This window comes from Melanerpes formicivorus, unplaced genomic scaffold (genome assembly GCF_026170545.1).
Source record: "Melanerpes formicivorus ecotype bairdi unplaced genomic scaffold, bMelFor1.0.p_v2 SCAF_8, whole genome shotgun sequence".
Taxonomy (NCBI): Eukaryota; Metazoa; Chordata; class Aves; order Piciformes; family Picidae; genus Melanerpes; species Melanerpes formicivorus.
In genome coordinates, this window is record NW_027142360.1 from 6,568,949 (window position 1) to 6,582,785 (window position 13,837).

Consider the following 13,837-nt stretch of genomic DNA (forward strand, 5'->3'; position numbering starts at 1 on the left):
TCCAAACGAGAAGTGTTTCCTCCAAGAAGAATAGTTCCATATCCCACAGTAATGTGAAGATAAAACAAGGAAATAGTGAGACAGGCTGTTACTATGAGAGATGCCAATGAGAAAGGCCAGATCCTGGTGTCATGGTGCAGAAAGAAAGCAGTCCATCTTGAGAAGGCTTTGATAGGAAAACATTTCTCTCAGGAGTCTCTTGAAGACTGGAATACAAGTTCACATAGCAGTTCTCAGTAGGTTTACTTGGGAGTGATTGATTCTTTGGGATTGATTTATTGTGACAAAATCTTAACTTAGTTAAGAAGAGATGAACAAGAACACAAGTCAATTGTGCAAATATTCAAGGGAGAAGGTTCAAGAGAAATTATTTAGGACATTAAATGAGTAGAAATAATGCTAGGTAATTAACAAACAGAAATCACATGCATCAGATATTGAAATGCTTTCTTACAAAGGGAGATGGCAAGCCAGAGACGAATCCAAAGAAAAGTGGAGGGAACTTGGTACAGTTAAAGAAATTAAAAGTAGTCTGGATCAGGGACATGTAGATTTCTTTAATTAAGAAATTGAGAATAAAACTAGTACAAGGAGAAAGCATGCACAACAGTGGCACCATTTTCTTAATGCATTTTGATATTCACTTATTGTTCCTGCCTAGACAAGGAGAGAAAACAATACATATGTCACAGTAAGAATAGATGTAAAACAACTGAATTGTGTTCCTTTTCTCAAAGGCTAATTTTCTTCCCACACAAACAGGCAGCAATGGTGTTAATCTTGATTGATTTCAATAGAAAAGGCAAATGGGGATTTATCCTTTTTTTCTCCTCTCTGCTTTATTCCAGAGAAGTAGTTTTGGGATCTGTGTTTCTAAGAGTCCAAACTATGTCAGCCAGTGTCACAGACTCCACAACTAAATATTCATTTGAAATTTAAGTGTTCTATGCACAACAATGGTGAAATCAATGGAATTTAGGTTCCTTAGAGCCTTGGTGATAATTCTGGAATAAAAGCTTTAAGGACTTGTTCATGAAATCTGTGTTTTGCATTCTATGTGCTGCACCAACGAGGCTTAGCTGTAGAATAACATGAGGAGAGGCTGAGGGAGCTGGGGTTGCTTAGCCTGGAGAAGAGGAGGCTCAGGGGAGACCTTCTTGCTGTCTACAACTACCTGAATGGAGGTTGTAGGCAGGTGGGGGCTGATCTCTTCTCCCAGGCAATCAGCACCAGAACAAGAGGACACAGTCTGAAGCTGCACCAGGGGAGGTTTAGGCTGACTGTTAGGAAGAAGTTCTTCATAGGGAGAGTGATTGGCCATTGGAATGGGCTGCCCAGGGAAGTGGTGGAGTCATCATCACTGGAGGTGTTTAGGAAGAGACTGGATGGGGTGCTTGGTGCCATGGTTTAGTTGATTAGGTGGTGTTGGATGATAGGTTGGACACGATGATCTTGAAGGTCTCTTCCAACCTGGTCTGGTCTATCCTATCCTATCCTATCCTATCCTATCCTATCCTATCCTATCCTATCCTATCCTATCCTATCCTATCCTATCCTATCCTATCCTATCCTATCCTATCCTATCCTATCCTAACATTATATAATATCTGACTGAACCTACATTTCTTTCATCTATATTTAAAAAAAAAAAAGAGTTGAAATGACTTAACTACAGCAATAGAGTGATGTAGTGGATTATTTTCTTTTCTAATGATTATTTAATTACTGCAAGTGTGATTTCTATTTTAAATTTTCTTCGAAGCAATTGGAATCTATTTTGTGACAGGAAAACTAAAAGCTTAGTAGCAAAGTAGAATAAAGGTGTGCAGTGTTTACAGTGAGGGTGTTGAGACACTGGAAAAGGTTACCCAAGGAGGTCGTGGTTGCCTCCTCCCTGGAGGTATTCAAGGCCAGGTTGGATGAGGCCTTGAGCAACCAGGTCTGGCAGGGGGGTTGGAACTAGGTAACCTTCAAGGTCTCTTCCAACCTAAACCATAGTATGAATCAATGAGTCTGTGAATGTTTTGGGATATGCAGAGCTCAAAGGAAAAACAAGGAAGGGTCTTCAGTTAGTATTTATGAAGTAACCACATGACCAATCATCGACATTGCAATCCTCTTTGTCCTGAAGATTTACCTACCCTATTAATCAGTTTTTGAAGGTTCTCCTTGCTTTGTAATATCATTGTCCTAGTGTTGATTTTTTTTTTCCTCAGCTCTTTAAATTTAGAATTGTCCCAGGGGATGTTATCTTTGGCTAAGTCAGAGGCTGGCTTTGCTAATTAAGCTGCAGTTTACAAAGACAGAGCTTAGCCTTTCACTGAAAAGCTACACGAGGACTCAGAGAAGGTGAAAGACAACACAGCAGCAGTGTTGGCTTTTCCGCCTTTTTTACCAGGCAGCTGTTATGTATCACAGTATCACAGTATCACAGTATAACCAAGGTTGGAAAGGACCTCGAGGATCATCAAATCCAACCTATCAACAAAGACCCCATGACTAGACCATGGCACCAAGTGCCACGTCCAATCTCCTCTTGAACGCCTCCAGGGTCAATGACTCAACCACCTCCCTGGGCAACCCATTCCAATGACTCGCTCGGTGAAGAACTTTCTCCTCACCTCGAGTCTAAACTTCCCCTGGCACAGCTTGAGACTGTGTCCCCTTGTTCTGGTGCTGGTTGCCTGGGAGAAGAGGCCAACCCCTTCCTGGCTACAACCACCTTTCAGGTAGTTGTAGAGGGCAATGAGGTCACCCCTGAGTTACTGGCATGCAAGGATGATTTCTTCTGTGGATTTCTTTTTCCTCATCCTCCTTTATTGGGTAATAATTAGCCTCATATCTGCACTTAATATGTAAGCAGTTTACTTTATAGTGAAGGTTTTCTCTAACCATTTGCTATAATTACATGATTTTTAAAGGTGGAAGGATATCCCAATATTAAACAGTAAGGGCTATTTTGTAGTCCATTGTTCACCATGTAGCAGTTAGATTCTCACAGCAGTGTACATAAGAGTAAAGGACAGAAAAAAACTGAGATTTAAAGCTACAGAACCAAGTGAACAACTTGTAATTTATTTAACTTTTTATGTGGGAGCAGTGGCTGAAATTGGAGCCTTTCTAAAGCCTGGCTTTTATTTTATTTTTTTTTCATTGAAGAAGAGGAAGAAAGCAACTGAGATTTTAAAATGTCCAAGAAATTAAATCTTGGGGAAGAAAAGAAGTTATTTATAGAGGAGGAATGAAGGCATTAGTTAAGACAAGTTACCTTTGATCTTTTCTTTCTGTCTTTCTTTTTAAAAATAGTTTAAAATGAAAAATGAAAGGGAACAGCAGCAGAAACTTAGAAAGGGCAGGTCCTGCCTCACCAACCTGGTCACCTTCTATGATCAGGTGACTGCCTGATGGATGTGGGGAAGGCTGTGAATGTAGTCTACCTGGACTTCAGCAAGGCCTTTGACACTGTCCCCCACAGCAAACTCCTGGCCAAGCTGTCAGCTCGTAGCTTGGACAGCAGCACTCTGTGCTGGGTTAGGAACTGGCTGGAGGGCTGGGCCCAGAGAGTGGTGGTGAATGGTGCCACATCCAGCTGGAGGCCACTCACCAGTGGTGTCCCCCAGGGATCAATGTTAGGCCCCATCCTATTCAATATCTTTATTGATGATCTGGATGAGGGGATTGAGTCCATCATGAGTAAATTTGCAGATGACACCAAACTGGGGACAGGTGTTCATCTGTTAGAAGGTAGAGGGCTCTGCAGAGGGACCTTGACTGGCTGGACAGATGGGCAGAGTCCAACATGATGGTATTCAACAAATGCAAGCGCTGGGTGCTGCACTTTGGTTCCAACAACCCCATGCAGTGCTAGAGGCTGGGGTCAGAGTGGCTGGAGAGCTGCCAAACAGAAAGGAACCTGGGGGGACTAATTGACAGCCAGCTGAACATGAGCCAGCAGTGTGCCCAGGTGGCCAAGAAGGCCAATGGCATCCTGGCCTGCATTAGGAACAGTGTGGTCAGCAGGAGCAGAGAAGTCATTGTGCCCTTGTACTCAGCACTGGTTAGGCCACACCTTGAGTACTGTGTCCAGTTCTGGGCCCCTCAGTTTAGGAAAGATGTTGAGCTGCTGGAAGGTGTCCAGAGAAGGGCAACAAAGCTGGGGAGGGGTCTGGAGCACAGCCCTGTGAGGAGAGGCTGAGGGAGCTGGGGTTGCTTAGCCTGGAGAGGAGGAGACTCAGGGAAGACCTCATTGCTCTCTACAACTCCCTGAAGGCAGGTTGTAGCCAGGAGGGGGTTGGTCTCTTCTCGCAGGCAACCAGCAACAGAACAAGAGGACACAGTCTCAAGCCACACTAGGGAAAGTTTAGGCTGGACGTGAGAAGAAAGTTCTTCACTGAGAGAGTTGTTAGCCCAGGGAGGTGGTGGAGTCACCATCCCTAGAGGTGTTCAAGAGGTGACCGGATGTGTCACTTGGTGCCATGGTTTAGTAGTCATGAGGTGTTGGGTGACAGGTTGAACTTGATGATCTTTGAGGTCTTTTCCAACCTTATTGGTTCTATGATTCTATGAAATGTTCAGGGGCTGTCAATCTCTCTTACTGTAGGACAAAAAGTTGGAAAAATATCTGCATATTTAACACACGGAGGAACTGATGGCAGGTTTTAAGTTTGGGGCAGAAGGCACATAAAAGAAAATTTGATGTCACTTAGGAAGAGATAATTGTTAAAAAGCTTTTAAATCAATTAGCCTGAAAGTGCAATTATTAAAAAATCATAAAGCTTCCCTGAAAGGTCATATGAGGAAGGCCAAATATTTCCATTGGCTGCTAAACTGCGTGGATTGGTATATGGCAAATTTTGAAGTAGTTAAGCCTTTCATAACGCTCCGAAGAATCCATCTTTAAGGGGAGTTGTGGATCATTACTAATGATCAAAGGAGAAAAGTTATTAGGCTAATGTAATTCTTGTGGAAAAAAAAAAATAATGATTGAATTTCATCCATTATTCCCCAGCTCCAGCTAGTATATGTAAAATTAAATTACACAGGACATAACCTATCTGTGTGGGTTTCTGTAAGTAAATATCAATACTCTTGGGGGGGGGTTGGAAATAAAATTGGAGTGAAAAAAAATGGAAGGCAGTCACAACAGATACATATCTGTGTTAGTTTTTCAATATCCACAGAATCACAGAATGTTAGAGGTTGGAAGGGACCTCAAAAGATCACCCAGTCCAACCCCCCTGCCAGAGCAGGATTACCTAGAGTAGGTCACACAGGAACGCATCCTGGCAGGGTTTGAGCGTCTCCAGGGAAGGAGACTCATTTATATGTATTGAATTACAGATGTGGAGAGAAGCAAATCCAGAGAATTATTTCCTCTCCCTCGCTCCCCCTCAGTCTTAAATATTTTCACCACCTTCTGCCTGACTTTAGAAGAAAGTAACAACTGACAAATAAACTGCTTTTTTCAACACGCACACAGGCAGTCAAACTGAGCTCCTTACAAACACTGCTCATGATCAAGGTAAAGTAGGCAGGTCCTTCTCTCAGAAAATTGTTCAGTTCTGGCTTGTTTCGCTTTGAAGAAAGCACAGGGAGTCAGCTTCTAAATTTTGCTCTTGTGTGTGTGTGTCAGATCAAAATCACTGGGATTTTTTTGTCCATGAACACAACAAGGAGAGCTGCAGCATTTCTGTTGGGAACTTGGTTTTAAACCTTTTCAGCCTTCCAGATCTTTAGAACTTGGATTTATTTACTAGCATCCACAATCAAAGAGTGAGAACAGTCATTTATATTTAGGTTACTTCCTTTATTTTGAATTAATTAACTGACTACAGAAATAAACAAAAGTAGAGTTACTCTAATACTGTGGGTTTTTTTCTGTTTGCTTGATGCACAAGCTATAAAAGTTTTGCATAGTTAAAGTATAAAATGGCACTTCCAAGATACCCTTTGATTTTTCCTTCTGGCCTGGCCTATGAACAGAAGTGAATGGGTTTTGAGGCATTAACAATAACAGGAGGGATTTTGCTGGACTTCAGAATCACTCATAAGCCTGCTAGAAATCTGTGTTGATAATGGACCCGCCAGAACAGGTATTCTTTGGTGCAAATGAGACTGACATTTAATTCAAACATTGTCCCTGCTTATTGAAGTTTATAGATGTGCCAATTCAGCCTAATTTAGAAGTAAAAGGATAATCCAGGAGGTTTGCTCACAAACTGTGACACTGTAGCATCACAGAAGACATAATCTTTAGGAATAAAAGTCTTTTCTCCATTGTCCTTTTACCAAGCAAGTGCTCAACTCAGATATGTCTTAATAAAAGTTTACTTCAAGCTTCCCCTGTCATAGATTTTAAAGATATTTCTGCCATGTTAATCCTGCCCTTGGTTTTGCACTATGATTTTCAAGCTGCCAAGACTCCTCTTTGTCCCTGCTAGAAGGTCCATCAAAGCACAGCTCCTTCCACAGCCATTTCAAATCCCGTTTAAAGAAATCCTTCATCCAGGCTGAGTCTTCACAAGAAAAATTTCTAGCACAGACTCATCCTACGAGCTCTTCATGCTCTACTTTTGTGAAGCCATGGCTGATTTATACCTGCTTGTAATCTGGGGTTTGGAATGATTAGTGTATAGTGGGGCATAACCTTTTTAACAATCGTGAACCCTCAATAGATGTATTGGGAGGGCAGCTGAGAAGTGGAAGATGCAATCTGGCTTCAAGAGTGCTCAGCTGAAGCTTTCTGAACTCTTCATGGCATAACAGTGCCACTGCAGATGGACAATCGTGAAATTTAGAGGGGCCAATTTGCCTTTCATTTGTGAGGGAAGATGAAGTGGGAAAATGTTATCTGTATAGCAGGGAGGGGGAAACACCCCAACAGCCAACAACCAGAACTTAAATCTCTATTTGGAATTCAGGTGGGTGCAGTTTAAATTACTTCTAACAGTCTGTCTGCTGATTACTGCTATTCATGAAAATTGCCTTTGTTTTAGTTCTGAAAGACACCGAAGCCACTGCTCTGCCTTGAGTTTTCTCCCCTGAATTGCTAAAATGTTCTCTTTTCTGATTTCCTCTCTTGACCTTCTCCTCCCACTCATTTCCCTCAACATGTATTTAGACACATTCAGAGGAATAGTCAGGAAGTAGATTTCTGTCTGTCTTTCATAGGGCCGCAGCACTACTGCAAAGTGCATTCCTTAGACTTTGGGAGGAGTTGACTGGTAGAGTGAGTTGGTCAAAGGCTAGATAATAGGTCAGAATTGCTAGCAGGGTACAAGGTGCAACTTGAAGGCACAGTGACAATTTTATCTATTTTTTTTCTTTTATTCATTGCATGAACATCTGGCTAGCCTGCTCCTGTTAAACAGGCACACAGCAATCAGCTTGGATTCTTTCCCTGGCAGGTGAATGTCAGACTCAGCCTGTTTCAATACAAGCAACTGTGATCTTTGCTTTGGGGTGTACAACAAAACACAGCACTTGACTACACTCTGTCCTGTCTGGGCAGCTCAAAAGGGAGCAGAACTGGACATCCAGAGAGCAGCCATCTTCTCTGTTACCTTTATCACCCATTACCTGCCAACTGCACTCCTCAGCCCGGTGCCCTTTATAGCTGCTGCTCACCTCAGCTTTCAGAATTAGCTCTGACACTGTCCCTGGTTACACAGTGCACCTCTGGGATGATTTTTAAAGCCCAACATTTATCAGGACTCTCCCTGTACAGCATTTCCGTGCTTGAGATAGTGAAGATTGTTGTGCTGGGGCTCCACGGTTGAACCAATAAAGTCTTCCTTGAGAATGACCCCTCTCTTCTTTGCTTCTTGAGAGTTTACTTTTTTATCTGGAACAACTAAAACCTGTTGACCTTCAAGTTACAGTGATGCTTATCTAGTCATTGAGAAGGGCAGAATTTCATTACAGTTAGGGTCCTGGTTTCTTGGGCTGATATTGAAGGCTACATTTCTTTCTCCTTCCTGACTTGTAAGAGACTGTTCAATTTGTTGTTATTTGTAATCCTTGATTGAAGTTTGAGTATAGCCCTAAATCAGTAGAGATGTGCTTTCAAATGAGTAGTGTAAACTGTGAATTCTGCAGTAACCATATGGTACTCTGCTCTGGGAAAATGCCTGCTGGTTTCACTGCCATTTCATGACATTCTTATTTTGGCCATTGAATCTCATCTGCTAAATCCCATGCATATTTTAAATCTGATGTGGTTTGGGGAGGTTACCAATAGCAGCACTGATTGCAGTGATTTGGGTCATGCATCTTTTGATGCTGTATAATGTTAACAATAGCTTTGCAGCTGACCACATCAACTGCCTTGAAGGGTCATTTCCAATAACCAGAGATTTGCTGTGCGAGGGCAAGTTGCTCACACACACAAACACTGTTTTCCTTCCCAATAGAGAAGTTATTTATTGCAAGGACGCCAGCAGTATCTCCTATCACAAGGCTATATTGTTGATAATGCCTGTAGAAAGCTCCATATTTCTAGACACATACTGTGAGTAATCAAAATCTGAGAAACAATTTTATTCTGAGGCAGGCAAAATTACAAAAGGAAATACAAATGCAACCGCCTGTGTAATGCTCTGGGTTCATCAGTTCAAAGCATTTGAAGATCTCTTCATTCTTACCTGCATTTTCATTTGCATCCTGTCACTGGATTGCCTATGGCTGTCAGGTAAACTTCTTGCCTGAAATGTTGATACTACAATTAAAATTATTGATAGTTTGATATGTCCCATTGTATGCCTCGTGACTGTTACCAGCACAAAGGTTTCTGCTTAATTATAAGCCAAGAACAAAGTGATGCATGCGGGCAAGATGTCTGCTCTATAGTTTCCCATGGCTATGTTTCTCATGTGTTCTTTTAAAGCCTCTCATCTATCTGTGTGTTTTCTGAGTAACTGTAATGTTGCTTTAGGAATAACCTTACAGCTCTTTGGAAGTTCCCAACAAACTCTCCACCCACCTGCAGTAGCTTATGACTAAGGCTGGTTAATAGATTGGCTCTGGTCTTGAGTAGCTACATAAGACGGAATATCCGGAATATCGTTCAGTAACCTGAACTGGAAAAGCAAAGAGAACTTGCAGCTGTGTGATGGGAGAGATTGGAAAGACTGTTATTATAAGAATCCTGTTCTGCCCATACTGCTGCAGGAAATGCCCCTGGCTCTTCCGTAGTAAAGTGCTTTATGAAACACCATTACAAACAATCACTTCTCCCCAGCACCAGCATTGCTGCTTAGGGGTTAAAATCAATAGGAGCTTGCTGGCTAGAATCTAGTTTCTATGCATTGCTCTAGAAAATGAAGGGGATAGATTTTGTATCAGATTAAGCTGAGTTAAAGTAGACTGAGGCTTAGGGGGTTTTCCATCAGAGTGTCAAATATTAAAGATAGGTAATTTTACCTTGTTCTTCTATCATTTCATTTCTATTTTCCTGACTCTAAGAATTCCTGTTGTTTACCGCAGCAGCACTCCAGTTCAGCAAAGGGAATACTGAGAATGTATCATGTTTGTATGGTTGCTTAAAGGCCAGGTTTCATACGGCCTTTTTTCTTTGTTTTCATTGCTTTTTCATTCATGGGCATTCATATTTATGACCCTTTTGTTTTTCAGCACCTCCCAGATGGCTCTGCCCCAAGTGCACACGCCGAATTTTATCTTCTGCCAGATCCTTATGAAGTCAGTCGAAGGAAAACAAGAACAGCTCCAAAAAGCTCTGACCCTACTTACAATGAAATTGTGAGTACCATTCACTTTCTTTCACCATTTCTTACTTGTTAGATTTTCCCTAGCCAGATGGCATTTAGAGCTGTTGCAGTGAGTATGATCATGAACTGTGCCACATCCAGCTGGTGGCCAGTCACCAGTGGTGTCCCCCAGGGATCAGTGCTGGGCCCTGTCCTCTTCAACATCTTCATTGACGATCTGGATGAGGGGGTCGAGTCAGTCATCAGCAAGTTTGCAGATGACACCAAGTTAGGGGCAGATGTTAGTCAGTTAGAGGGTGGAAAGGCTCTGCAGAGGGACCTCGACCGACTGGACAGATGGGCAGAGTCCAGTGGGATGGCATTTAACAAGTCCAAGTGCAGAGTGCTGTACTTTGGCCACGGCAATCCCATGAAGAGCTACAGGCTGGGGTCGGAGTGGCTGGAGAGCTCCCAAACAGAGAGGGACCTGGGGGTGCTGATCGACAGCCACCTGAATATGAGCCAGCAGGGTGCCCAGGTGGCCAGGAGGGCCAATAGCATCCTGGCCTGCATTAGGAATAGCGTGGCCAGCAGGAGCAGGGAAGTCATTGTGCCCCTGTACTCTGCTTTGGTTAGGCCGCACCTTGAGTACTGTGTCCAGTTCTGGGCCCCTCAGTTTAAGAAGGACATCGAAACACTTGAACGTGTCCAGAGAAGGGCAACAAGGCTGGTGAGAGGCTTTGAACACAAGCCCTATGAGGAGAGGCTGAGGGAGCTGGGATTGTTTAGCCTGGAGAAGAGGAGGTGACCTCATTGCCCTCTACAACTACCTGAAGGGTGGTTGTAGCCAGGAAGGGGTTGGTCTCTTCTCCCAGGCAGCCAGCACCAGAACAAGGGGACACAGTCTCAAGCTGTGCCAGGGGAGGTTTAGACTCGAGGTGAGGAGGAAGTTCTTCACCAAGCGAGTCATTCGTCATTGGAACGGTTTGCCCAGGGAGGTGGTGGAGTCATCGTCCCTGGAGGCATTCAAGGGGAGATTGGATGTGGCACTTGGTGCCATGGTCCAGTCATGGGGTCTGTGTTGATAGGTTGGACTTGATGATCCTCGAGGTCCTTTCCAACCTAAGTTATACTGTGATACTGTGATATCATAAGCTGAACCACAAGTGGGGACAATCTTTTGCTTTACATCTTTCTCAGAAGTGAAGCAGTCTCTTCAGGAAGGCAGTTAGATCATTCACACTGCTCTGTCACACACTGCAACCACAGTTACCTGGTAGCCAAATGAGACCAAGCATCACTGCACCAGAGCCTGGGCAGTTTTGAATGCAGATTTGTACAATAACATAACAGGTGCTAATTGAATGGATGCTGTTATTTAAATTCATATTTGAAAATAGACAAGCAAATTGGTTGTTACTCTTCTAAATGATAACAGAATAGTAAGTAGCCAAGTTATTTTTATGTCAAAATTCTAGCATTTGACAGACGCACATATATATAATTATTTCACACACCACTGAAGTGCTCACCCCTCTTTATGGAGAAACATTTATGACAGAACGGGAAGTGACCTAAACTATATTCTTTGGTAAGGGCACATGAGCTTCAAACAGTGGGTGGGATTGGAGATTATCATTATTGTATATAACAAATCTCCTAAAGATCTCAAAGCAAATTGCAAATGCTCTTTGAGCAAGCTTTAAAGTAGAAGGCATGCAAAATGTTACCACTCCACCCTGTTTCAAAGATGAGATATGATGGAGATTAAGTTAGTCAGTGGAGACTGAGTCCTTTGCTTCTAGTTTTCCAACTTCTGGGGCTTCAATAATTGCTTTTTCCTACATCTATTTGATTACAAAATTTATCAGCTCACACTGATGACTTCTAGCGCTTCTGTAAGTAGGCTTCTCGAGTAGTATTGCCGATAACAACTGAGACAGATTTCCCTCCCTATGGTACTGCAGTGGAATGACATGAACTAGGGTGGGGATGTTTTGTTTTGTTGTGGGGTTTTTGTTGTTATATTCTTTCCTTTTTTTGCAATCAAAGACAGAGTGGAATGAGTCTAATTGGCCTATCTAAAGAGATTCCTTTACATTTGAAAGCTATTTAAAGCAAAGACATACAACATGATTATGTAACAACATTCATTGTTAAAGAATCCAGGCTGGACTGCATGCAGACAGCAACACTGCAGGACAGTTATCTTTCCAGTCATTATTACATCGAATTGAATGCAGGAAAATCCAAAACCCTACCTGCAGTCACATGCTACTCACTGGGAAGAGATTTAATTGTGGTTAAAGAGCATTCCAATGCTGTTGGTGGAAATTGCATGAAAACTTTAATATTCTTTACTCAGAACTTACAGCTTTTTTCACAGATGCTCAATCTTTTTCACCAAGAGCTGCTAATCACAGTGGGGACATATGGTTCCATTGAACTTGGACATTTCAAACCCAGTGCTTGTGCTGTTAGCAGCTCTGTTCTTCCATATGTGATACCATTCTGTATGCGTTTTCTGTCCAAGGCTGGTAGACTGAGGCAGAAGCTGCCCCAGGGAAGAAAAGCTACTAAAAATATAAGTCAGCTGTCTTTTAAGTCAGTTACTGTCCAAAATGCTACGTACAGAAATGTACTATAGCCTTTTTCATGAGTTCCTCAGTTTTTATTAAAGCCAAATGGCTCAAAGTAAGCTGAATATTAATTTCTCTCTGTGTTCAAGACAGAAAATTCTGAAACACACTCCTCTTGGGTATTTTCTGGTTTAGTTTTATACTTTTATTGCTTATGACTGCCTACAGCAAATGATCAGCCTTGCAAAAGTGCATTTTGGTTTTGATTGTTAATCATGCGTGAGAGTGAAGATGTGAAAGTCCGGGAGAGCTGACAATGGAATCAACTATGCCAAATGTTTTGGAGCAGCTTTTAGCAAGCAGTATTTCTCCTATTCCTTTATTTGTGGAGTATGTTGTGTTCAGACTAGTATACAATGACACTAAAAATGATGGTTAAGAAGAAGAGGAGAAAGAACTCAGAAAAATGGGATGCAGCATAAAGAATAACATACCTGCAGTTGTAAAGAATAACACCTGCTTACAGACCACTGTTAGGAAGAAAAGAAATTGTTTGAGGAGTGCTAGAGTAGGTTAGCAAGAACTAAGTTAAAAAATTGAAAATAATTCTGAATTCTTTAAGCTCTTCCTGACAAAATTCACAATGACCTAACTAAGTGTAGTGAGATCTTGCTGCTGCTTGTAGCATTTGCCCTGAGACATGCTTATGCGCACCCATGAAGTGAGCGAACCTCCAAGGCAAAGCAGAGTGTGTACTGCCCTAACAAAGCCAAAACTAGAGGGAACTCTCTCCACCCTGCCCTTGGGGTGTAGCCAAGGGTAAGCAGATCTTCCTCGGCCATATCAGTCTGCTAGTGTTATTGCAGCTGCCCTCAGAGCAGAGGGCACCCTGGCCTGCAACATCAAGAACAGCCCCAGCAATCCTGCTGGACAAGCAGGAGGGGAGCTGCATCAGGATCCACAGCCATTCCCTCCAGTACCATGCATCAAAGCTAATTTGGACAATTAAGAGGAAATCTAGGAACTATGCCATGGCTACCTATGGTGAAGCAACTGTTCTGCATTTGCAATTAAAATCTCATTAGACTCCTGCAGGTCAACAGTGCTTCTCTTTCTAGAGCCAGGAATTGGGAAAGTCCTGACTGTCCCACTGATGGCCACAGCTATGTATAACTCACCTCCATTTGATCCAGCTGTAAAAATGGGATGCAAACATTCTTAACCACACAATCATTTCTGGATTTAACTGTTCTGATTATGAAATCCTGACAGGTGGCATTTGTTTTATTCCCATACTGATTCCATTATCTCCAGACCTTTCTTCCCTCCCTGCATCCTGATGATAGATACCTTGCTCCAGCTGAATATGCTATACCATTTTAGAAACAGTTTATTTGGAACATTTCAAAACCACCCACCCTGTGCTGTAAGGTCTGTCATTGCTTGAAGCTTAAAGCCTCTTTTTTTGTCCAAAGATTGAAAGTTGTTCGTTACCTCTGTTCACACCTGTTGTGGCTTGTACACTTTTTGCTGATTTAAAACAACAGCTGGAGA

General features: G+C 42.4%; 1 protein-coding gene across 2 annotated transcripts in view; it reads left to right on the top strand.

Annotated features, from left to right (window-relative positions):
• Positions 1–13,837, top strand: part of PIK3C2G (phosphatidylinositol-4-phosphate 3-kinase catalytic subunit type 2 gamma) — a 240,616-nt gene that overhangs the window by 219,735 nt on the left and 7,044 nt on the right. Inside the window, exon 32 of one of the 2 annotated variants that reach the window (XM_068141892.1) lies at positions 9,631–9,756. In XM_068141892.1, the coding sequence (XP_067997993.1) occupies positions 9,631–9,756 (126 nt within the window). Of the gene's footprint in view, positions 1–9,630; positions 9,757–13,837 lie in introns of those variants that run through there. The other variant, XM_068141893.1, reaches the window with a different exon arrangement.